We start from the raw sequence: 26159 nt of genomic DNA, 5'->3' as shown, positions 1-26159 counted from the left end.
GATAATTTTTAATTTATTCTTAAGAACCAGCACCACATTAGTTGCACAAAGTGGAATTTAATTTACTTAACTTCCCTTATACCAAATGGTTTAATTTAGTTTAATGCGTCGTGTCGCACTCCCAGTAAATATATTCAATGCGAGATAAGCAAATTAATGTGATATTGAAAACAGATTAATGTATTATTTTGTTTTAATATAACTCGTATCTCTAAATTGCGAGGTAATTTTTTATTCCAGTAAACATGCACAGGTTGTAGCGTCTCTTCCACATGGACGTCAAAACAACATTTTTGATTAGTTTTATTTAATGGGGTTAAAAATTCGGCTTGCGATTTTTGACGAAATACGCTGAACGCAAGGAACTCAGGGCACCTTTGTTTTACCTTAGTTGCTTCGCATGCATGCTATAGTTGGATTCGAAACTGCAACTTGAAAACCACACAAAAATACTAGTCTTATAGTCCAGAGTAATGCCCTTTTTCATTGCGAGAGAACTTGGGCAAAAGCTTTAACCAGTAATTGCGGATTTTCTATTGAGTCTGCAAGAGTAGAAGGCAAAAAGAAACACTACGGAAGTATTACACATATCCTTACCAACTAGTCTGCAGTGGAAAATTAATTAAGCGGTTCTGATTTCCGTCGTGCATAAGCCGTAAAGGACATATTCCCGAATGCATCCTATCTCAAGTCATATGAGTTCAAACCCGCTGTTAGCCAAAGTAGTGAATCTTTAGTGAGTTCATCTCACCAAAGACGAAAAATTAAATTCTCACCATTCGGCCACAATTCCACTGCGCACGACGTCAAGCAAGCCATTTCGCAATGAGAGTGGGTACACAGAAGTCGTCCTCGTGCTTTTTGGCTCGCTCTCTTCTCCTGCCTAAAAAATAAAGGCGCATGTAGTCAAAGCACATTTACTACAAAAACCACTTTAACTTCCAGACGTATATCAAGGTAAAAGAGTTTTAGTACTTACAAAAGATCTTGCAGGCGGTACGAACAGCGTCGGAGCTCTCCTAATATATGAGTGTGGCTTTTCGCGTGCACAGACTATGAACGGTGCTAGCTCGAGTGTGCATGCATTTTCGTCGCGTTGGTTGTGCACGTGGTTGAGCTCCGCCGTGCAGTCAAGAATGTTTTATTGTGATGAGTCGCGCGGTTCCAAGACAAGCAGTGGAGACGATGGTGTGTGTAGGGGGGGGGGGGGGGGGTTGGCTGGAGGGGAGAGAGTAATTTTCCTTTACACAGGTTTTGTGGTTCCGAGAAAAGTCCTCGAGCTGAAAGGTGGAGACAGGGAGGTGGAGGAACAGCGAAGCGCGTAGCTGAGTGCGAGGGACAACAGGTTTGAGAAAGTGACAACCAAAAAGAAAAAATAGCGCTTCGCGGGGTGGGGGGTTAGCCCGCTCCCTGGAAAAGGGCACGGCCGGGAGAACAGGTGGGGAGATATTGGACTTGAAGACTTGAAAGAGAGAGGGAAAGAGGCCAAAACACGTGAAAAGGGTTTGGAATTTTTGGAGAATGAGTCACATGGCCACAGGCAGTACAGAAAGCAATATCTACAAGAGAGAAGTGGATGGGAAACACAGAAGCGTCAAAGTATTGCTACAAAGCTGCAGCAAAAGCCTGAAAATTTTGAAGTGAAAAACTTGGAGCTTCAAGATGCAGTTCGCCAAAACGACTTGAGACACTCGCGTATTTTGTGGGGCCGTATGATGTGGCTTCTGTTAGTTCAAGATAGCTTAAAATGTTACCACATAACAAAAATATCAAGCAAAAAAAAATATCCAAGCAGAATGCGCGCTCTTTCACAGTTTCATGTACCGTACATGCGCCAAACAAGCTAGGTTAACATGCGTCTAACGCCAGTTGTCAGTCCATTTATTCAGTGGTCGTCGAAGAATCCTCAAATTGTTTGTTGGGGTGGAAGTTTCGCGCAAAAAAGCAAAAACAAACAAAGGCATGTTGAATTGTGGTTCGCAACTACTTTCGATGGTTTTCATCAATAAAGGTGATGTTCGAAAGAAAAAAAAACCTGCGAGTAAATATGCAAAGACGTGAGCAAGAGCTATATAGCCCCCAATGCAAATTACGCAACAGAAGAATAAAATGGTCAAAAACAACAATTTCCAACACAACGATTTGCAGAAAAGGAAGGAAATAGCAAATCAGAAAACACGGGAAAGGCGCGATCACAGGGCAAGACGTAGGGAAGCGTAGGAATCGCTTAGCACGTGTCCGCGTGCGTTTATGAAGCACCCGCCTAATATTTCACGAGCGCAACGCATAATTCGAAATAACGAGGCGACTGCTTCGTTTCTGGACGTTGCCAAAACTGAGCACAATTTCGGTTTAGCGAATGCACTTGCGCTAATCTATTACGTTTGTATCGCAATCTCCCTGAAGCAGACACCAGCTGCGTACTGCGGCAGTGAATTCCTAGAGCGAATAAAAAAAAGTGATTTTTTTATTCCAAAAATTTAATCAAATGAAACTTATTTGATTTTTGTTGAAGGCACCTGTTGACAATTTTTGTTGAAGGCGTGTCGGGTGTAATCAGAACGTTAATTCTGATCAACAGGACTTCGATCGCAATTCTCCTAAACGTATTATTGCTGCTCGCTGCGCAACCAGAGTGCAGCTTTTCCAACGGAATCATGGGTAGCTTTGCTCACAAACTGCAAAAGTGTTCGGTTAAAATATAATAATAAATAAAACCAAATCTTTGAACTCGCATGTTTTAGCGCGTTCGAAAATTATGAACTGCCGATATGGTTCTCGACAATAAAAATAATTTTGAACCCATTTTAATGGATGACACAATATTTACCAACGTTTGCCAGTATACTTTGAACACTGGAAAATCGGTGGCAATCCTAGGCCAATATAGCCAGCTCCCGGAAATGGCATAGCCAATTCTGGCAAAGAGTGGAACAACACTGGCTAACATGGCCCATGATAGCCAGGATTCGATGATGGCACAGCCAGCAATGGCAAACAGTGGGGCAATCCTGGCTAACCTGGCCCATGATAGCCAGGATCTAATTATGGCTCAGCCAATACTGGTAAAGCGTTGGAAAACCAGGGCCATTGTTGGGTGTGCTAAGGAGTGGCACAACCAATATCGGATGCTCACTGGCAACTCTGGGCCTAGTTAGGGCCACGCTTTGCCAGTGGATTTCCAATATTGGCCCGCTGCCGTGTGCTACCTGGGAAGAAGACGCATAGCACAGGGCGGGTTCTGTGGTAGTTTCCTTAAGGACTTCGCTACGGCAATTTCCAAACTTTCGGTGTTCTAGTGTGCTGAAGACACTGCGTTACTGGCCTAACATCTTTGCTACAGAACGGCCACTAATACGCTGCAAAATGACGTGGGCGATGCAATGCGTTGCTTCTCTGGTCATGGAATTGTTGTCAGTGCCCAAAAAACACAACTTCTCGCTTTCCGCTCCCCGCTCAAAACTATGGTAATTAACATGCCTCTACACTTACATATGTTCCACTATTTTTCTGGTAAATGCGTGCCTATTGCATATATTGATTCGGCCAAATACCTTGTAGTGTCATTTGATCGCAACTTCTTGTGGCAAGCCCACGTATCGTATGTCCGTTCAAAACTGAGGTCGATGACAAGGTAGTTCAAAGTGAAATGTTTTGTTCACCTCTCTATAAATAAAATTATTGCACATTATTTGGCTTACAGTATGTCAGAGGTAGCATTACTATGTTTGGTTCCTGCTCCGAGCATTGAATCTGCAGGGTCGATAGCATTATAAAAAATACTTTAAGGATCTTTCCTAGAATTAGCTAATACTGGCAGCTGCAAATGGCTTGAGCGTATTTTATATGCCGCATTGTCAACCCTTGCGTATCGAAAATGCTGCCGTTAAATATCTTTGGAAGCCCGCATTTAATCAAGAAAATGCCACCAGGCGGGAACTTAGAAAACCGTATCAAGATGTTGTTCCCCGTTCAGCCACAACGTGTGGTGCCCCCAGACGCTGTGCTTATCGTGCCACATATTTCGAACAAGTTACCAGATGAAACACTTTTCGCGATTCTAAACGCATTTTGAAAGAATTATTAAAGAATGAGTTGTGTAACTCCAATTAACGCGTAGGAAAAATTTGCAGCGCGGTTATATTTAGTGTTTGCCAGTTATATTCGTTTCGGTAGGCCTTCCAGTTTTGAAATATACCTGCGCTTAAAAGACACGGACTGAAAGAAAGAGACACAGACACAACGCGCACTTACAACTGAATTTTTATTCGGGAAACACTGCTCTTTATGCACACCAGCAGCTGATAAAAATGGAAGATGGTAACACCCGGATGATAAAAAAAAGTTTTGCGCGTCCTCTAGATTTCACGCAATTCACCTTGCGCATTGAACATCATAAGGCGCGCTCATGCAGCCAAGTAAACGTTTAGAGTGGCCTGTTTCGTGTGTATTGCCCTTATTGATGAAAACAAAGAATATTATTACTATTGTTACTACTGAAGGAGAGGGGCGGCTGGTACTGACGGGCTGATGGTTACTGGGACTTTTTGTAGCCGTGTTCACCCAATCGGGCGACGTTTGACAGTGGCAAAATCCTGATGGAAAAACAGCGCAAACTAAGACAGAAAACACAGAACAAGAGGGGAGACACTACAAGCGCTTGTAGTGTCTCCCCTCTTGTTCTGTGTTCTCTGTCTTAGTTTGCGCTCTTTTTCCATCATGAATTCACACGAACTAGCCCTAACGTCTGCTTTGCAAAATGCTGACAGAGAAGCGCGCAACAGTGTGAAATTATTTAAATATTGCAGCCTTTATGTTAGACCCATAAAAAGCAACCACGCGGAGAAGGCAACTGGATCATACATCGCTCAACTTTCCCTACTTAGCGTTAACGCCTCGCTATAAAGTTGACGTTAAAAAAATAAAGCAAACTTATGTTTGTTATTCACGAAATTGGGGGCAGTAAAAAATGCCCTTTTCTTCGTAGACCTACGGAGAAGAAATCTTCGTACACCGAGCCGTCATTTTGAAGCGAAAGCTTCACTACTCTAGGTAAGCAATGGTCACCGTGCTTTTGAATTTCACCTTCATTTGACCTTGAGATAAAGCAGAGGGAGGGAAATGTGCATAACTGTTCCTCGGGGACACTGGACACCTCAGTCGATCGTGCTTTAAGCTACGTGACGGTAGTGACAGGCGTGCGCGCTGCATACGTTGGCATCGACAACGTGGTGGCAGCGACGCGGCACTGAAGCAATAGGCTGCCGTCGTTCATTGCGTTCATTGGCACTGGCGTTGACAACGTTTTGGACTCTGATGATTTGATGGAAATGAAGTGCGCATAACTGGCTCCCTGGGTCAGTGGACGCTTGAATCACGCTTTGAGGTACGTTGGGTGCTGAGAGAGAGAGAGAGATGCGGTTGGCATGCGTTAGCGCTGATAACGTTGTGGCAGACACGCGGCAATGCAGCAATAGGCTGCAGTGTTTATTGGGGGAGCAATCTTTCGCGATTAACCATTAAGTGCCACCTGCCAGGGTGACAGGGTGGGCGCGCGGCCTATATGTGGTCCGGAACGCACTACACGTTACAGACGCTAAGTCGCGTATATTTGCCCGGTACGCCATAGCTTTCGCTTTCTAACCAGAATCAGCAGTAGTGAATCCGCAGCTAGTTTGTTTCAGTCATTAGCCTCAGCTTGTTGAAACTGAAAGAAGAACAGATTAATATAGAGAGTACTGCAGTCTATATGAATGCTGTACTGTGATCATTTTGTAGGAGGAATCGCCTCAAGGAAGCTTCTGCCTCTAATATCTGGGGTGCACTATATTAACCCGACAGCTTTAAGAGTTCCGTTGAGCATAGAAACCGCCGTAACTGCTTTGGCGCGCCGAGAAAATCGGGTTTGGTCGCGAGAGTTGTGACGTCACAGCCAACCACATTAGATCGCGCGGGTAGTTTAAGACACCGCAGTGCAACGGTCATGATGTCACCACGCAGTTATTCATTGGTCTGCACGGTGGTGACGTCAACTCACCACCATTACGTAATGGCTCTTAGGAAAGGAAAGCAGCGGTTCCGAAAAAAAAAATATGGTCGAGGCGGGGCATGAACCGCTGCCCCCTAGCCGGGCCCGCTGCCACTCGACCAAGGAAAGTTCGCCTGACTTAATTAAAGGCATAGCGTATGTGACTAATGGTAAAAAAAAATCAAAATCAAAGAATATATAACAAAACAAGCAGTATAAATACAGTTCAAGACAATGGTGGTGTTCTCGAAGTTGCTTTTTTTTAGAAATGAAAGGCGCTGTAACTGTCTCGGTTCAACTGCGCCGGCTGGGAATGAAGGAAGGTGAGAGTGAGAGGAGAGAAAGAGGAGCTGTAGTGGGGGGCTCGGGAATAAATTGTGCCACCTGGTGATCATTAATGCGCACTGACTTTGCACAGCACACGGGCGCCTGTACGTTTTGTCTCCAACGAAACGTAGCTGCCCGCTTTGAACCATGCTACTCCGGCTGAGTAGCCTCTGCGAAAAGGATCCCTGTCCGCTGAAGCGAGTGATTAACGCGTCACACCCTCAAGGCGGAGCTTAAGTGTCCCCCAACTTTGCGTGCGCCGCCGTACGTGCCTTGGTGCTTTGAAGTGCATGAGGAGCGTCGAACGCCGTAGTGTTGCACAAAGGCGGTGGTCCAGTTGAGCGTGGACTGACTGCGCAGGTGTTCATCTTCCGTGTGCAGCGGGGACCGTTTGCCGAGGAGTTCTACCAGTGCGTCACGTACGGCTTCTACTCGGCCCGGTGGCAGGAGCAGTTGTACACTAGCGTGTCGCTGGTGTGCATGTTCCTTCTGCCGCTCGCCACCCTGGTCACCACCTACATCTGCACATTCTACACCATCTCAGGTGCGGCTCCCTTTCTTGTGTAGAGCAGCATGCATTGTCTCCTTTGTTCTCGCAGCTACCACAAACTGCAAACTCGCACCCGGCGCAAGCATTCAAGATGCCACTGAAGGCCAACAAGTGGTCGCGTGGTAACAGGACACTGAGGATAATAGAGTAGGGCGCGTATTGATGCATCAGTAGGACACAATGACGAGGAGCCACTGAAAACGAGGTTTTTGTAAGCTCGAGGCGGCTGATCCATGCGGCAGAGCATTGAGGCACGATTGTTTTCGAGGCGCTTGGGCGTGCGCATGCAGGCATGGAAAAGGTGCTGGACGTCACTCTCCTGCTGGCGTTTTGATTGACGCGCCTGTCTAATGGTATGCGGCAGCGCAGGACAATCATGTGTCGTACACGCTTACATCTTGACGTAAAAATAAACAGCTTTGATTGTGGCGATTCGATACATTCGTTGCAGGAGTTTTGTTCAGCTGTTAGATATTTCAACAAAGGTAAATCCGCGATAGCCTGTGTTGGCCATGGATATCAGCGCGGCTGGCCCCGACATCCGCGACCGAATTCACGACCGCAAACTTTGCGATACCACCGTCGATCTTTCCCATCTGAAAAAGCGTCGTGGGTATCGACTAACGTTTGCATTATTTTGCCTCCAGGGAGTAACTGCAACCGCGTGCAACTTTTCACCAGATCGCTATAGTCTCAGCTGTATATATGCAGCTGTTCTCACACGCGTTTAGGACTTTTACCCGCTAATAACGCAATACTGACCCCATCAAAAGTTGCGCTAGCAGCAAACGTGCGACAATGATTTGAGAACGACGACGCGGATTTTACCGGAAATTCTCAGAGCAAATGACGCTCACTAGAAAAAGCTAGGTTTGCAGTAAATATCAGCAAGAATCGTCAGCAACGACAACAAATAAATTCACAATGCTTTTCCTGATAGGTCAGCATTGGTCCTTTAATTTGATTAGTGTTAGTGAGATCATCGGTTATTCTGACTAGCTACTGCAGTCTTGTTACTTGTATTTACTCTTTTATTTTGCATCCTTTTTATTCATGTGTGCACAGCAGTTGCCACTGTAATGTACACAGGCTTCCTTTCTGTCGCCTTATTCAACCGTTATTGCAGTATGCATACTTATACATTCAATTATATCAGATATATCTGCGTCTCAATTATGCATGTATTAAAGTTAACCCATTTAGCAAATTGCTGTCAAATAGAAATTCAAATTAATGCACCTGAGAAAATTATGGCACTCCCAAGTTGAGAATACGTAGAATCAGTTTTAGCAGCAGAGGTTCATCATTTCACAGGAGAGTTACAGTGCAGATATACTGATTGCTTTTTGTCGTTATTTGACTTCATTAGAAAAGCCCAATTAGTAATAACAGGTTGCGGCTACAAAGTGTCCAAGCCATGCATCACTGGGGTAAAGTGGGCGGCTTTGTTCTGCACAATGGTGGCAGGCAATCCGTTTTTATTTTAGCAGCCATTTCGCAGCTTATATCGCAATGAAAATTGCAAATCCGCAATATAACAGCGCAAAAAAGCCTGCCGACTTGTGCTATGAGCCATTCAATGTGGACACATGCAGGACAAGCTGCCACAATGTTCGCGGACATTAAAAAAAATCTAAAGGACTCCACCTGAATCCAGAACAAAATAATTGCTGAGTACTCTGTAAGAGCCATACACCCTGATTATTTGGTAAACTGGCTCACAGGTACAGGAAAGGCAGGAACCTGTTTGCAGGGTTTACATGGTGACGGCTTCTGGCTAACATTCGCAAAAAAAACTCACAAAAAAAGAGAAACAGGCTAACAACACTCACGGACCGGGTTCGGAGGTTAGCTGGAGCGAAGTTGGTAGAAAACTAGCCACAGGATTGAAGCTAGAATGCCCCACAACACAATGAAAAAAAAAAAGACTTTAAGCGTGTGGGGAACACATGAATAAGTACTCTCGTGTATTTATAATGATATATGACTTTTTTCTTATCAGAAATATGAGAGTGATTGTAAAAGTGAATCTGGTTCCGAAAGCAGCCCGCGAAAGTTAGCATTGCCCCATCACTTGTTATGTATAAAATTTTGGAATGTGCTAAGGAAGGAAGGAAGCAAGGAACACTTTCACCAGTGCAAGTTTATGAGGAATCTACTAAAAGTATTTCTGTTAATTTTTTCCCTAATTTATTTATTTACCCACAAGGCCTAGGAGGCGTTACAGAGGGGGTGGGTACAAAGGTTGAACAAAATTCCAACAAAGCAATTTGCGAAAAAAAAGAGAAAGCACACGCGTACAGGCACTCCTGCTTGGGCAGCACTGCTGCCTGCAGTATTTGGAAATAAATAAAAACTGAAACATATGTTGCAGGGCTTAAGAAAAAAAAAACAAAATGCTCCAGACACAGCAAACAAGTGATAAGAAAAAACATGAAATAAGAAGGCTAGACAGTCAAAAAAAAATTTTAGCGCGTCTTTGAATGCCACAGGAACTTGAATATAGGCAATGGAGGGGGGAAGGTGGTTCCGGTCTGTTATATTTTTTGGCAAGCAAGAGTCAGAAAAGAGATTTGTACGGCAGTGTGGGGCGCGAATTTCATATGTGTGATCGACACGTGTTGATAGGTAAGTAGGTTGAGAAAAGAGGTTCAGAAAAGGTTCAGATAAGCGCTAAACAAGGATGAGATCTTTTATATGTTCGATAGAATTCAGAAGAGCTGTTAAATGGTACAGCGTACTTGGAGAGCCCTAATTTTTTCTTAATCTAGGCGGCCGGGTACAGTAATTTCTTAGCTGGTAGTTTTGGTGTTGGTCAGTGCGCATGATGCGGAAAGTGTTGCTCTGTAACACAAGTGTTGAGCATGACCGGCAAGCCGCAGTGAATTCAGTTGATAAATATTTATTATCATTGAGCTATCCTTATGTAGAAGTGTGGTCTCTAGACATGACATATCTACAATGACTGTAATCGCTCTATTTTGTAACATAAACAGTGATTTCAAATTTGTGTCTGATGTGCTGCCTCAAACTAGAAGGTAGCAGTGAAGATGAGATTGTAAAAGCGAAACCTAAAATAGTTTTTTTAACCAAATTAGAAGAATAGACATAAATTCATTGATGATGCAAATCGAGCGTGCGACTCTCAATCGCATAGAGTGTATGTGATCATTCCACAACAACATTTTATCGAATATGACTCCGGGGAGCCGCACAGACACAGACGATGGATGGCATTATTTCTAAATATAATGCTTTTGTTTCGCGTCTATAAGCTTCTTTTTTAGGCTTGAAGGCTGAAAATTCTGTTTTAATGACATTCGAATCTCATTTAACAACGCTTAACAGAATATAGGGCTCATTTGTTAACTATGCCGTCGCGGTGGCTCAGTGGTTACGGTGCTCGGCTGCTGACCCGAAAGACGCGGGTTCGATCCCGGCCGCGGCGGTTGAATTTCTTTGGTGGAGAAATTCTAGAGGCCCGTGTACTGTGCGATGTCAGTGCACGTTAAAGATCTCCAGGTGGTCGAAATTTCCGGAGCCCTCCACTACGGCGTCTCTCATAGCCTTAGTCGCTTTGGGACGTTAAACCCCATAAACCAAAACCAACCAAACCATCATTTGTTAACTATAGTTTCAGTATGTTCTCCACTGAAAAATATATTTGCGTCGTCCGCATACAGTATTATTTCAGGAGTGTTCAGTATATTGACGTAATTTATGTGTATCAGGAAGACAAGTGGTCCCAGAATGGAGCCCCGTACCTCGCCGGTACATATTAAGCAGTATGCGGAATGAATGCCATTAAAAATAGTTCATTGCTTTCTTGATTATAGATAGCTAGTAATTAGTTGGAGTGGAGTGGGACGCACTTCCCAAAACTGAAGTTTGCTTACCAGTATGTTGTGATCAACGGAATGAAATGCTTTCCTAAAGTTTAACAAGCTGAGTATTTATTTTCAGTGTTATTGATTAGTGCAGATTTTATGTTTAATAAAGCGGACTTTCTTGATTATCCTCTTTGAAAGCCATGCTCCGCATCTACAGTGTCTGAGAATTTGCTTAAAAAATTGCCAGTCGTGTGTTTATAACGCCTTCAGCAATTTTCGGAAACGCAGCAGGACAGATATGGGCACGACAGTTAGGATGATTCGAATAACCTCCATTGTATATAACTGATATTTTTGCAATTTTAAGCGGTTGTGAAGAAATACCTTCTTTGAGGATTAAATCACAAATATATGAAAAAAAAACGGGAGGTGTGATTTCACAAACTGCTGTCTTTCAAATGCAGTATGTACTGAGCGATTTCCGATGCTGTTGCTTTGCTAAAGGAAATGTACGCTCTTGATAGCTAGTGAGAAAAGTTAACGCGTCGGGATTGGGGTTTTGTATATTCACGCTCTCGCCTGCTGCCAGAAAGTGCTGATTGAATTTGTTCAAAAGTGAAGTACCTTTGTAGCTTTGATCGTTGACTAGAATTTCTTCAGGCATGTTGGCAGTTTTCCCGCTCAGTAAGTTTTCTTAGTATTTTTTTAACGTGTGTAGAATAGTTAAGTCCTTATTTGATAAAAAGTGGGCAAAGAGCATACGTTTGTGCAATATTCGCTTGTAGAGTGCTTCTTTTTATCCAAGGTTTTTTTACCCTCTTAAATTTAACGGGGTTTAAAGTGGAAACGCCGTGTTGTACAGCTTCGCCACTTTCGTTATAAAAATATTGTGCGTTTCACTCGGGTCGTTTTCGTATATACTGTATTTCGTATATACTGTTGACCAGGTGGCCCCATGTCCAAAACTGTGAAATGTATTGATTGTTTCAGTTTTGATTTTTCATTATTTGTGAGTGCGATTTGCCCCAGGGGATTTTCAGGGTGGGGTAAAAGAATGAAAAACCGATGATAATTGAGGTCACAAGCAAAAATCATGAGAACGTATTTCATGACACGGAAAATCTCTGAAACACGAATCAATAGTTGTCTAAATGCTTTGTGTTACTCACGTGGGCGCGTTAATAACATTTCTACAACTGTAAGTAAGCATCAGATCAGCCTAAATTCTAGACGTAATATGGTCCCGTTGGACATTAGTATTAAAATCTCCAAGGGCAACAATGCTGAGCAGTACCAGATCTTCTAGTGTAATTTCAATGTGTATCAAGAAGTTATTTACGTTGCCTGCTGACGGCTGATACACCAACACGAGAGTAATGCCGCACGAATCCACGACCAGAATTTCATAATGTTTGTGGACAATTGAATATTTTTCAACAAAACATGAGGCATTGCACGGAAAAAATACAATCACACGCCACCCACTTTCTTATTCTTTCTGTACTGGAAAAGTTCTCAGTAATCATCTATGTTAGCTATGCCTAAGCTGTTCGTAAACGAAGTTTCGATAAACGCTAAGACATCAACTTTGTGTTGGAGAAGATTTATGTAGGTAGTGACATCATTGTTACTCATTGGCAACAGGCTGAGAAAAATGATCTTCATCATGTACCTGACTGCCCCCACTGCAGCTTAAAGCCTCTACCGTATCTATCCAACCAACCCTGTCCTGTGCTTCTTAATCTCATCCACCCACCAAACTTTCCATCACCATTTACCTGCTTGCCTCCTATTGAAATCCAGTCCGTTACCCTAATGAACCATTGGCTATGTTACCTTCGCATTATATGCCCTGCCCAAGCCCATTCCTTTTTTACTCGGCTGAGATATTGCCACGTATCATTATAGTGTCCGTTCGTTCGTGCAAGGCCGCAGGAAAGGGGTGTTATCATTTTTGTTCGTCACACGAGAAGCGACCGGACTAATCTCGATTGATCAGGGATTGAGGGACGCCAGACTGTCTTGTCTGGCGTCCCTCAGGGGACCGTTTTAGGCCCTCTTCTCTTCCTTATCCACATATATGATTTACCCTTTACCATCAGATCTAATGTCCGACTCTTTGCGGATGATTGCGTTATCTACCGCCCAATACATAATTCCTCCGACGCCACCATTCTTCAAGAAGATCTTGCACGCGTTGAAGAATGGTGTAGTACCTGGATCAAGCCCCTAAATAGCAGTAAAACATCAGATATTTCTTTCCATCGCCGGCGCAACCACTGTGAAATTACTTATACAATTCTCAACAATCCTATTTCGTCCGTTGGCTAATACAAGTATCTTGGTATCCATTTAAGTAAAGATTTAACCTGGTCGCATCATATTCACCACGCCACCAATTCAGCGAATCAAGTTCTAGGGTATTTGCGCCGTAACCTATCCTTAGCTCCCCCTCCCATTAAGCTTCTTGCTTACATAACTTACATACGTCCTAAACTTGATTACGCATGTGCTGCATATGATCCCCACTATACTAACCTAATCACCAAGTTCGAAGCAGTCCAAAACCACGCCGCAAGATTCATTTGCTCAGACTACTCTCATTATTCTAGCGTTACAGCACTAAAATCTCAGCTTAATCTTCCAACACTGGCCTGTCGGCGTAAAATCGCCCGTCTTTCGCTGTATCATAAATTTTATCACACTTCCAATCATGAAACTGCCCCGATAACACGCGCTCATCGCTTTCCTCGTAAGTCACCCTAACGCTGTCTACCCTGAACGGGCCCGCACCGAAACATATAAAGAGTCATTTTTTCTTCAAACAGCCAATGACGGGAATGACCTTTCATCCGAAGTGGCGACCATCATCAATCCTGTTCCATTCAAAACCGCCATTGAAGACCATCTGTGTTCATATTAACTCTTTTGTTTGCCCACCCCTCATGTAATGTCCCCTGTGGACCCTTGAGGAAACAATAAATAAATAAAGATCACAGCCATGCCGAGCTGCATCTACGTGTTTCCAGATTACTCTAGATGATCTCGACCTGTTATCTTGAAGTTTCCTTAGTGACTTCGACATTGCAACTAGCGTGGAAAGCACAAGGACAGCGACAAAAGGAACCGACGGGACAGCACGCGTCGGTTCCTTTTGTCGCTGTCCTTGTGCTTTCCACGCTAGTTGCAATGTCGCAGTCACTAACGAATTCACACCAACTAGCCCAACTGTCTTCCATGATCTTGAAGTTTCCTTGCCGGCTTTAAATTGAGCGATGCCGCGAGCAGCGTGCATTCGTAGTTCCATTTTCGAAAAACGTAGCGCGAAAAACACAACACAGGCAAGGTGAAGACAGGACACGAGCGCTTTCTCACGACTGAATTTTTTATTAGGAAGGATATCAGAATATATACCATAGATATGGAAGCGGAGAAGAAAGAAGGAAAAACAAAATAACAACTCAAAAAAAGAACAAGACGAGGAGATAAAAGGCCGGCGATGGAAGCAGGTACATAGCATAGCAACATAAAACACGTGCACTGCTACTTAACAACCGATTGGAGGTATACAATCTCACTTTTTGTTAAGGCGATGGATGCGTCACTAATACACTTCCCCCCCCCCCCCCTTTCGCGATATAGAACGCTTCAATAATCTCTCTTGTACGTTGATAATATGCTTTGTCAAGTACTACAGTCTTATCGAAAAGGGGGCGACATTGACATTCTCTGCAATGCTTCGGTAAATTTTCAAGAGCTGTTGGCGTTAAACAATTTCTGTGTTCGAAAAGCCGGACATTTAGACAGCGCCCGGTCTGCCCTACATAATATTTTTCACACGAAAGAGGAATCTTGTAAATCACCTCTTTTTTACATGGCACAAGCCTAGATTGGTGATTAACATGGCAACGATGATCACTTTTTAATCCCTCTGTTTTCGCTCTGACCACCGCACACAATCCAGATAACTTCACGGGAGCTGAGATTACTGTGCCCACCTCGTATCGATTGGCAACATTTCGTAACCCATGTGAAAAACGATGTACATAGGGCAAAACGACAGGTTTCTTTTTCGCGTCGAATAACATAGCCCTCTTGGCATCCTTGCCCTTGAGCCACAACAGGAGTTTTTCACAACTAGTGCTAATCAACGAAAGCGGATAACCGGACTTAGTCAATCTATTAACTTGTTCATGAAAACTTGTGGCTATTTTATCATGGCAAGACTTAAGTAAAGCAGAGCGTAAGCATGAGGAGACAATTGCATTTTTTACAACTTTAGAATGCCCGGAGTGAAAATGGAGTAAAGGTTTCGTCGTAGTTCGTAGGTCGTACGCTTGTTGCTTACGCCGCCGCCGAGTGATTCAGTTCTTTTGCGGGCGCACGTTAGCCCGAATAAATAGCTTCGTTTCCAAGACTGGTTGGTGTTTTCGTGACCGCTGGACAGCCGTCACAACAACGTGACAGCATGATAACCCGCGTTTGTTCCCTCACGCATCCAGCCATCTAACAGTATACTAACGTTATACTATCAATTTCCTTATCATAACCTCCTGCGTTGTCCTTAACTTCATTTCAGCGCTTTTCGTTGCCCTCGACGCTTCTGCCCCGTAGAAAAGTACCAGTAAGATGCAGCTGTGATAAAGATTCTCTTGAGTGCTATTGGTAAACTATCATTTATGATCTGAAAATTTCTCATGCTAGAAAATCTAGCCACCCTGTATATGCATTGCCTTATGTTGTCAAGCGTACCACAAGCTAGGAAGGAAGCAAAAATAATCTTAATCTCTAAGAAGGGGGATGTCAAGGACTTGAAAAATGACAGACCGATCAGCTTGCCGCTCGTTGCCTACAAAATAGTAGGACAGATTTTTTTTTCTAAATTTTATTCATGATAATAGTGCATATGATTAGCATTTTTAAAAGGAGCACCCTTCCGCATCTACACAATGCTGCCAATGAGTTTTCCAGTATTCGCACGCCTCCAGGAACGCCTGAACCGGAATGCAGTTTAGCTCCCTCGTCACGGCCTTTGAACCGCCTCTGCCTATCCGTGATCCTTCTCCTTGAGCGTCGACTTTATTCTCGAGAATAGAAAAAAGTATGGCGGGCTCAAGTCGGGGCTCTAGGGGGGCCGAGGCAGCGTTGCCACATTGTGCTGGGCAAGATACCCCATTACGAGGAACCCTGTGTGGCTCGGCGTGTTGTCATGGTGCAATCGCCATTTTTTGGCGCTGGCTGGACGGACACGAACAATGTGTTTTCGCCGTCTTCTGAGGACTTCCACATAAAAAGCGGCATTAACTGTTTGTCCGGGTGGTACGAACTCTTTGTGAGTGACTCCATGCCGATCAAAAAAGCAAATGAGCATGGACTTTTCCTTGGATTTGCTCGTTGGCGCGTTCTTGGGGCGTGGGGAAGAAGGGGTGGGCCATTCTGAGCTCTGCCGCTTGCTCTCCGTGTCGTATTCAAACACCCACGTCTCGTAAGAGATCACTACGTTAACCAAAAAATCGGGGTCCTCATTCACATGATGAAGAAGATTCTGGCAGATCGCTTTCCGGGTGGCCTTTTGCTCTTCTGACAACACTCGCGGCACCAACTTCGTGCACACTTTCCTCATGGTTAAGTTTTCTGTCACGATCTCAAAAACTTGGGTTTGAGGAATGCTAAAGTCATGAGAAATAATTCTGATACTCATCCTACGATCACTGTTAAGTAAATTTTTCATCGCGACACATTTTCGTTGGTCTTGCTGGTCGATGAGCGTCTGGAGCTGTCGTCGTCTTCCTCTGTTTCCCTACCTGCTTGGAAAAGCTAGTGCCTCTCAAAAACACCTGATCTACCCATGGCAGCATCACCCTAGGCCTCCTTAATCATGTCGTGAGTCTCTTTGCCCGTTTGATCAAGCTTTACACAAAATTTGATCGCGTATCGCTGATCCAGTAAACACTCCATGATTCTGCGTTACGAGGCGTTTTTATTTATTTATTTTATTTAGAAATACTGTCAATTCTCAGTTGAGGGTCATAACAGGGAGGGATGTTACATATACGTTCATAAAAGATCCAGCCAGATACAAAAAGAAATATGCACATGCACTACAGTGTCCTACGGATAGAACACAAGATACGATATACAGACTGTAAGACATGTATTCAAATGTTCAACCAGCTGCCGCACGGACACAAACAGCAGAAAGGAAAAGGAGAAAAAAAAGAGAAAAGAAAAACACTTCACAATATCCACATGGAACAGTTTTAGTAAAGAACCTTGATTGCATTTGTAAATAATGCAGTATCAGAACTGCGAACAATTCCTGCAGGCAGCTTATTCCACAGCTGTATTGACTCTGGGAAGAACGAACAACGAAAGGCATTGGTTCGGGAAAAGTACGGTTGAATAGCTTCACTATGATTTAAGCGGGAGCTCAGTCTGCCTGAAGGTTTTAAATACAAATCTTTATTAATTTTTAGTTCGCCGTGAATTATTTGAAATAACGTTTTTACTCTCTGCTTCTTGCACCGATCTTCCAATAATTCAAGGCCGCAAGACTTTAACGTCGCCGAAACTGAGTCTGTCCTATATTTCGAACAAATAAAGCGCGCCGCCCGGCGTTGCACCTTCTCTATTTTGGCCCACATTACCTTTTGATGGGGCGCCCATGCTACTAACGCATATTCTAGGGATGGTCGAATAAGAGATCTGTAAGCCAGCAGTTTAACATCTTTTGTTGCCCTCCCCAGTTTTGCTCTTAAAAACCCCAATGTCTTCTGTGCCGCAGAGCACACTCTTTCTACTTGATTGTGCCATTTTAAATCATGCGAAATAGAAACACCAAGATATTTGAAACAAGAAACATTAACTAGATTGTAGCCTTCAATATCGTACTTAAAAGCAAAAGTATTCTTTTTTGCAGTGATATGCGTGTATGTGGTCTTATCAAAATTAATTCGCATTTCCCACTTGTCACACCAATTCCCAAACGCATGAAGGTTTCGATTGAGCTTAATCTGATCCTCTAAGCAAGATACCGGCGCAAAAATAAAGCAGTCATCTGCAAAAAGTTTTATCTTAGCAGAACTATCTAAAGCGGTTGCTACATCATTGATGTAAAGCAGAAAAAGTGCTGGTCCTAACACAGACCCCTGTGGTTCTCCTGAGTATACATCTACAAAACCAGACTCGGAACCATCAACGCGAACTGCCTGCTTGCGGTTAGTTAAATAATCTTCAATCCATTTTAGAACGTCGCCATTTATACCGGCTTTGTACAGTTTAAAAAGTAATTTACGGTGGGGAACCTTACCAAAGGCTTTGGCAAAATCAACGCATATAACATCCATTTGTTCACGGTTGTCCATAGCTTTGGAAAAATTGTGTAATGTCTCAATGAGCTGTGTCACTGTGGAAAGACCCCGTCGGAACCTATGCTGGCATGCGCAAAGGAGGCCATTTGATTCCAGGAAGGTAATTATATGCTTTGCTATGACGTGTTCCATAACCTTGCAGCAAACTGACGTAAGGGATACAGGACGGTAGTTATTCATTAGAGTACAATTGCCACTTTTAAATATGGGGATAACTACAGCACAACGCCAGTCCTGTGGCACGGAATGGGTGCTTAGTGACTTCTGAAAAATAATTCCCAAATAAAATGATATCCACTCAGCATACCTTTTCAAAAGCCGGTAGGTATTCCGTCTGGCCCAGAAGCCTTCTTGTTATCTAACTGTAGCAACTGCTGGAATACGCCACTCTGAGTAAAGTTGATAGCGTCCATGGAACTTTCGCTGAAAGATGTCCCATCATCTACCGGAAATGGTCGATCACTGCGCGTGAATACTGATTGAAAATATTTATTTAATCCATCAGCGATAACACCTTTTTCTTCTACTAGAACATTTCCTACCGTCATTTGCTTTATTTTTTTCCTTTCTGCGGTCTAAATAACGCCAAATTTTTTCTGGGGAAGTCTTTAGAAAATCACTTAGAGTGCGATTAAAATATGTTTGCTTCGAACTGAGTAGCAAAGCCTTTATTCTCTGACGCACTGCGTGCATTTCCCTAGGATCTACTTTTCCTTTGCGCAGCCTTTTTAATTTCCGTTTCGCGTGAACAATATCCCTAGTTATCTATGGGTTACTCCGCTTCGTTTTCTTGGGTCGGGTCGGAAAAAACTGATGTATGGAGACTTTAATAATAGCTTTAAAGCGCTGCCACAAATCTTCAACTGTTTCGACTTCGGAGACATTTTCAAATTCGTTGAAACACTTTTCTAAATAATCTAGAATAGACGTATCATCGGCCTTAGCATAGTTTTTGATTTCAATCCGCACAGTAGGTTTTATAGGCGGTGGTGTACAAGTAAGCACATTCAGCAAAATGATTTTGTGATCGGATATAGCATCGGTGACTTCAATTTCATAATCGCCTACTTTATGGGGAAAGGAACACCAAGTCAAGCAATGACTGCGATTGGGGCGTTATACGTGTGTTTTCCTTCACTATTTGCCTTAAGTGATCAAAAATGTGATATCCAATAATTTTTCGGCACTAGAAATTTCTGTATTTCCAGGCGAAATAAGTCCCCAATCGGTACGTGGCAAGTTAAAATCACCAGTCATTATTAGCCTGGTGTTCCTGTTTACATGTGAGCAAAGAAACGTATTTAACATATCTAGAAAATCAGGTGAAGTGGCCTATAAACGACTCCTATGAGGTACGACATGCCAGAAAACATGATTTTACACCACACCGATTCCGACATGTCACACATAACCGTACAGGCTGTCAGCGATGATTTAACAATAATAGCCACACCGCCACCACGAGAGTCCCGATCCCGCCTGAACATTCGACAGGGGTCCGCAGTACAAGCGACCTGCTCTCTTCAAAAGCCGAGAGCAGACTGCCGATTTTCCCCAGCGCTCCCAATATCCCCCTTCACCGATCCTGCGCGCGCAGACAACCTTTCGTCCGCCCGTTCGCCCAGGAAAAAACCAGTCCTACTACTTTCAGAACAGACCCTGTAGGTTGTTCCATAAGGGCAACCTTAGAAATCTGCGAGCCAAGAGACCAGGCAGGCTTTCATAAAAGACACTCGACAATAGACAGTACTGTTATGAGCTATGGAGAGCCGTGCAGGTAGATGCAGGGAGTGGTGGTATAACACTTTTATTAAAAGAGCCTTTATGTTAGGCGTTTAATAGGTCCTGGGCCAAGGTGACGAGGGCGTGTTGAAGTTTCACATCAACGCGCCATCAACGAGGGGGGGGGAGGGGGGAGGGATAGGCGCAGGACTGGAAGACTGAATGGCACTGTGTAAGGCATGAAAGAAGCCAACAGCCACAGAAACCAAGGGGCACAGGGGATTTTTTTTAGATTTATTTATTTATTTCGTGGTGTTGATCAATTAAGAATATTACTGAATATACTGAATATTACTGAACATATTCAGTAATATTCTTAATTGATCAACACCAAAAAATAAATAAATAAATTTAAAAAAATACCCTGTGCCCCTTGGTTTCTGTGGCTGTTGGCTTCTTTCATATTTATAACGAGCCCCTCATCCCCTTCCTGTGTAAGGCAGTGTTTTATTTCTTCGTATGAGTGTGGACTCTTTGGGCACAGATGTGTGGAAGCGTACCGGTAAAAATAAAGTTGTGCTGGTGTATGTAAGAGATTGAACTCTATTCGTCGAAGAATATATGCGGGCTTCATGGATTGACAAGCATCTTGTAATAAAAACAGCGCAAGGACACAGGACGAGAACGGAGAGTAGACACACACGGCGCTGAACTTGCAACTAAGTTTATTGGAAAAACACGCTGCTTTTCAAGGCAGGGCGTCAAGAAAGCGCGCGCATGCGCTTTGTCAAAAATACACTTATCGGGTAATAAAATGTCTCCTAAAGGTACGTGTGATTATCGGTGCTAACCACTGTTTAGCAACTTCATTTCCTTAGAGGACAATGCTACTGAAGGCTGGCTGACACATCTCTTTCCTTTCCTCAAGATATGAAATGCCTCTGCTACTTCCCTCGTGCTACGATCGTTATGTATGAACAAGATTTCGGTGTCAACGAAAAACGGGGTGCACTCACACTCGAGACAATGCTTGGCCAAGTTTGTTGAACTCTTTCCCAAAGAATTTTGGTGCTCCAAAAGCCGTACATTAATGCAGCGACCTGTCTGGCCAATATAAGTACGGCCACAGGACAGAGGAATCTGGTAGACTACAGCAACCTTACACGAGACGAACCTGTTTGCATGATTAATTTTACATCCTGTTTTCTTTCCCATTCCATCCCTCTTCCATTGAACAGCTGCCCCCACTTTGCCTACCTTATTAGGTGCCGAGAACACAACGTTGACACCATACTTGGCCCCCACTTTCTTGAATCTGTGCGAAAGGGAATGTACGTACGGCATTACAGCTATATTCTTTGTTCTATCGTCCACACTGGCGCGCTGCTCAGAGTCACGTTCGGCGGTTTTCAATTTTTTCAGGATCTTTTCCGCACACGACACAAGAACTGAGTCTGGAAAACCGGCCTGCTTACAGCGGTGTACCTGGGCGCAGAGGCTAGTCTTCATTTTGTGAGAACAGGATTTCTTTAACGCCATCCTCATGCACCCTGTTACTATCCCGTTTTTTACTAGTTTCGAGTGGCAAGACCTATAGTTCAGCAGGGGCTTCTCACTCCGAGGGGAGTATTGCCAGCACACGTGGTCTTTTTCGAAGACCAGCAGTAAGTCCAAAAATTGTAATGTGTTATGCTGAGGAATTTCATGCGTAAATTTCAGTCCGGACCCTTTCTTTACAAAACAATCTAAAACACTTGACACGGTTTCTGCCTGAGGGGACTTCACAATCACAAGGTAATCATCAACATACCTAAAAATGCGTATAAAACCACCTGCCAATTCATTCGCCACTTCCTTGTCGACATGACTAAGGAAGATGCTGCTGAGCACCGGGGCTACTTTAGATCCTATACACACGCCAGACTTTTGCAAGACTGTTTGGTTTTCCCAAGAGACATACGTATTCTTGAGATAGAAGGTGAGGAGTTCCAGAAAGGATGCCGTAGAAATTCCGCATCTATCTTGAAAAGCATGTTCGTCATTTTGATCTTCAATGGATTGCTGTACATATTGCAGGAGAGGCACATGCGGTAGAGAAAAGAACAGATCTTCCACATCTATACTAAAACCAGAACAGTCTCCAGGGTTGTCACTGAGTAGAAAGTTAACAATTTCCTCTGAGTTTGGAACCAGGAACGGGTCATTCACATGCAGTGTTGAAAGATGTCTGTTTAGGTACGTGGAAACCACCAACTTCCAAGAGCGATGCTCGGAAACTATTGCCCTGAACGGAATCTCCGGCTTATGTGTCTTGGCCGCGAAGAAGATTTCCAGAACTCCTAGCTCAGCATCTTTCACCTTCTTTGCTAGCCCTTCTAAATTAAGTTTAAGCAGCAGAGCCTCTGCCTTCTGTTTACAACGTGCTGGTTTTACCTTGGCGGTCCTGAAATTCTTCATCACTGTATGGCGGGCTTTCTCGGCATAAAGGTCTTCCAATAAGACAACAAAAAACCCTTCTTTGTCCGACTGCACCGCTCGAAGCTGCCTATCACACAGATAGTTTACCAAGGAACTAAACCGGTTACTCTGTCCTTTAGTAGTCTCACAATGACCTACAACATCTACGCACTCAGAAACACATTTTGAGCGGTCATCTATTGCTGCCCTAGACGATACACTGCGAGCAAAACCAAGTTTTTCAACAGTCTTCATACCGGTTTCCAAACAAAACTTTGGTCCTAGGCGTAGGGTCTTCTCTTGGCGAGGATCCACGGTGATGTCCCCAAGCACCAAAAGTTTGCTTTCAGCTTGCTGCCGCTTGGCTGCTCTTGGAAACGAAGAGCGCACAGTTTTCCACAGGAATTCCGTGAGCTGTTCTGTAGTCTTGCACCACTCGCGGAAGAGGCGTTGATTCCGGCGTACATCCTCGCAGCAGCACCTTGTCCGAAGCATGTCCTTGAAAAACCTCGCCTGCCTCCAATATTCGCTCTGGATAATCTTGCACATTCTCCTGGTATGGCCCACAGACGGTCTCAACATTCCACACATAGCTTGTAGATCCGTAGGGCAGGTTCCATGACGGAGATGGTAGGAGGCTGAGCGGGCACGGCAAATGCACACGGCGATGAGCGGAGACAAAACAGCTGGTTGTGACAAATCCAAATGTCGACATGTAAAAGAGGCCCAGGAACTAGAAATGACAAGCATTGGTGCGGCGGTGGTAAATCAGATAAGTCCTATTTTTCTTGCTTGTAGTGATCGTCGACAGTGAGTTTGTAAGCCCTGACCTCCTGCTCCGTCGGTGGACTCGTGCATGGGATCCCCTGCACCCGTGTATAGGCTCCCTGCAATCGTCGGGCGGCGCCACCAGCTCGCTGCCATCAGCGCCACCAACGGAGGTGTCGCTAAACACGAAGGCGCTGCGTTCGGTGTTGCCGCCGTGCTTGCATTGCCGGTATTGCTCCCTGTAGTTCGCGCATACGTGATTTCAAAGCTTCTCAACGGTGCACCGCGCTACCTTTTTCCGTGGACATCGTTCTGCTACGTTTGCAGCAAACTTCACTCTTGGATTTGCCATTATCGCTTGTCAGCATCCAGTGAGAGACTGCCAACACCCGCGATGTCGCGGGTTCTGCATTGCGGCGTCAAGTCGGTCGACGACCTCGACCAGCACTTTCGGCCATCGATACTACGGAAAGGACGCCGCTTGTTTGAAAACAATCACGTGTACGGGGTCCGCGAAGTGGACGGGACTGACGTCTCCGCAAAATGCCTTTCCCAACAGAGCAAACACATGTACGAGGTTGTTCTCAAGGTAAGTAAACAAAACAACGTGGCCTTGCTGTGCGCATGTGATATTAGCTCGCATTTAAACAAGGGCCGAGAAAAGCATGCAGAGTCAATTGCTGGCGTTCGTTAAGACTTTACATGTCGTTATTTGGTTTCACGCTGCGCCTCAGCTACCTTTTCTCTCGATTTCAACTCGCAGCTGACGCTGCAGCCCCGGAAAATTGAGAGCGGTGAGTGCACTTGTCGATACGGCAGCAAGGGAAACTGCAAGCACTGTGCCGCAGTTGCTTTGTATGTAAACGACTTCGATCACGCATCTTGCAGGAGTGCGCCACAAACATGGGGAAAGCCAGCAGGGAAGCCGCTGCTGAACGACAAGGCCAGTATTGGAGAACTCTTTGGTGGTATGATGAATTTTGTTTTATGCTGTTACATAGAGCATATGCTGATGCTTTTGGCTACAGCATTGCTTGCATGAATCAACTCTTGTCACCCTACGTCTTCATTGCAAACCGTAATCTGTTATCTTTATTCCATCACGGTTCTAGCTATCACTTTTTATGTGGTTCTGTGCTCGACACACTGTGTAGCCACTAGATATGCATTGCCTAATATGTAGTGAATTTCGTCATTCTTGTTCGCAGACTACAGCAGCCCCTTTGTAGGGAACAGAAAGCCAGCAGAACTGTCTCCATTTTATGCTCTGGAGTACCTTCCGGGCATTTTTTCACCATTCACTGAAACACTGGCAGAGATGGCTAAGAGTGAGGCAGATTTGGACTCCTCTCAAGCAGAAAAGAAAGCCAAGCAGTTGTTACAGCTGAAAAAAATTACCCAGCTGCTTCCTGCACCTTGCAAGGCATTACACGAGTTGCAAGTGTTTGGCACGTATCCAAAGCAAATTGTTAAGCCAAAAGACCGCATAGAGGGGATGGCGCAGCAGCAGAAAACATTTTACGATGCAAATATTGCCTGTGGGTCGTTATCTGATCTGTGTGTGGCGACCATGGGCCAGTCAAGCTGTGTCAGGTATGGAACAGTGACAGCGGACGTCGTTGCTCACCTCTGAAGTAGGTACACGAGTACTTCATGTTTCTGACTTTGGGTATCGGCTGTCTGAACTTTGATTTAGGTGGCACAAAGAAAAAAGATTCCGGATCAGCAGCACTACTGGGCACACAGTACTCCACGCTCGACGGAGTCCTGAGGAAGTTGCAAGAGCTATCCTGCATGCAAGGACATTTTCTTCCGAGGCTACGCCATACGGTATGTTTACAGTTGAAAATTATTTCGTCTAATACACAGCACAAAATAATGAAGAAGCTATGCACAGATACAATGGTTTTCACTTCCTTTTATTATTTCCACTGCTGCATATTCAATGGCTGACAATGACATGGCATGAAAACAATATTTTTTTCTTTACTCAACCACAGGTCTTCGCACAGAGCCCCTGGCTCGGATGGAGTTCGAGCGTCAACAAGGTGTTGAAGTTGTGGAGGTGAGTGTGTACTCTGTCGAGCCTTCGGGCTGTGCAATTTATCATTTGAGAGGGGAAATAACCGTCAAGGCAAAAAATAAACCCGATTACTGGCAGCCCTTTTGGCATTGCAGACTTCAACATGGGACAGATGTTTGGTTTATTATGATGATTGTTGATCAAGAAAGATGCTCTGGCCCGTGCCACTGAAATATGATGCATGTTGTCGAACTGAGTTGCATTAGACTTGCTCATGCATTAAGCTTTGAAGTTACTGAAAGACCAGTATGTTACTTGGCCATTATTATGGAAGCCTTTGACAAGCCATATATTCCTCGAGCACCTGTTGTGTCTGACTAACATAATTGCAAATTATTTCAGATGGGTCTGCTCATCCACCCCGACCAACCTTGGCTGTGTGGCAGTCCAGATGGTATATTTTGTTTGGCTGGAGAAACATACCTTCTCGAGATCAAGTGTCCAAATAAGTGCAAGCAAAGTGACCTGTTCCACAGTTCAGGGAAGAGCATCCTTGAATACATTCAGTGGACTTGCAGTGATCCCAGACTTAAGAAGTCCCACAGATATTACACCCAAGTGCAAATTTTAATGTACTTGCTGATAGTGAAGACATGTTTTTTTTTGTCTACTCGGAGAAAGAAGACTTAACTATTCAAGTCAGCAGGGATGACCCCTTTCTGCAAGAGGCTATACGAGGCCTTGAGAGGTTTTTTTTTCAGCTGGCTTCTACCTGCTGCTGCAAAATAAAATGTGGTTATTGGGATCCGCATGGAGTGCCAGATTTTGCTCGCCACATGTAATAGGACAAAAAAGTTTACATTTTGTACTCCTGTTGTGCATCAATCAGTGACAGATTTATGCATACATAGTTGACAATGGCAGAAAACAATAAGGGGGTTGAAAAACATGACCATTGTGTACCACTTCTCTCACTTCATGCAAAGGTAACATAAGCAGTTGCACCAAAAACAAGAATAGAACTAGAACATGATATTTGCAGCTATTTAGTTATATTCTACAGCACTGGAATCTCAAAAAACTG

The 26159-nt window shown here is 44.1% G+C and overlaps 2 protein-coding genes across 2 annotated transcripts in view; both read left to right on the top strand.

The window, feature by feature from the left end:
• Nucleotides 1-26159, top strand: part of CrzR (corazonin receptor) — a 276923-nt gene that overhangs the window by 202650 nt on the left and 48114 nt on the right. Inside the window, exon 2 of the mRNA XM_089562330.1 lies at nt 6716-6899. Coding sequence (XP_089418456.1) covers nt 6716-6899 — 184 coding nt within the window. The remainder of the gene's footprint in view (nt 1-6715; nt 6900-26159) is intronic.
• LOC149325721 (uncharacterized) lies at nt 23447-25706 on the top strand. The gene is made up of 5 exons (XM_089562327.1): nt 23447-23641; nt 23816-24020; nt 24749-24882; nt 25053-25117; nt 25478-25706. The coding sequence occupies exons 1-5, from the start codon at nt 23447-23449 to the stop codon at nt 25704-25706; spliced, it is 828 nt and encodes a 275-aa protein (XP_089418453.1).

Source organism: Amblyomma mixtum, chromosome 10 (assembly GCF_055824585.1).
Source record: "Amblyomma mixtum isolate Tamu chromosome 10, ASM5582458v1, whole genome shotgun sequence".
NCBI lineage: Eukaryota > Metazoa > Arthropoda > Arachnida > Ixodida > Ixodidae > Amblyomma > Amblyomma mixtum.
This window is presented reverse-complemented; position numbering and strand designations above follow the sequence as displayed.

Bases quoted from the DNA above. Each gene is read 5' to 3' on its own strand.
- LOC149325721 (XM_089562327.1), top strand. From the start codon at position 23,447: ATGTCGCGGGTTCTGCATTGCGGCGTCAAGTCGGTCGACGACCTCGAC. The intron at 24,883-25,052 runs GTATGTTTACAG...ACTCAACCACAG, and splicing joins TTCCGAGGCTACGCCATACG to GTCTTCGCACAGAGCCCCTG. The intron at 25,118-25,477 runs GTGAGTGTGTAC...AAATTATTTCAG, and splicing joins AAGGTGTTGAAGTTGTGGAG to ATGGGTCTGCTCATCCACCC.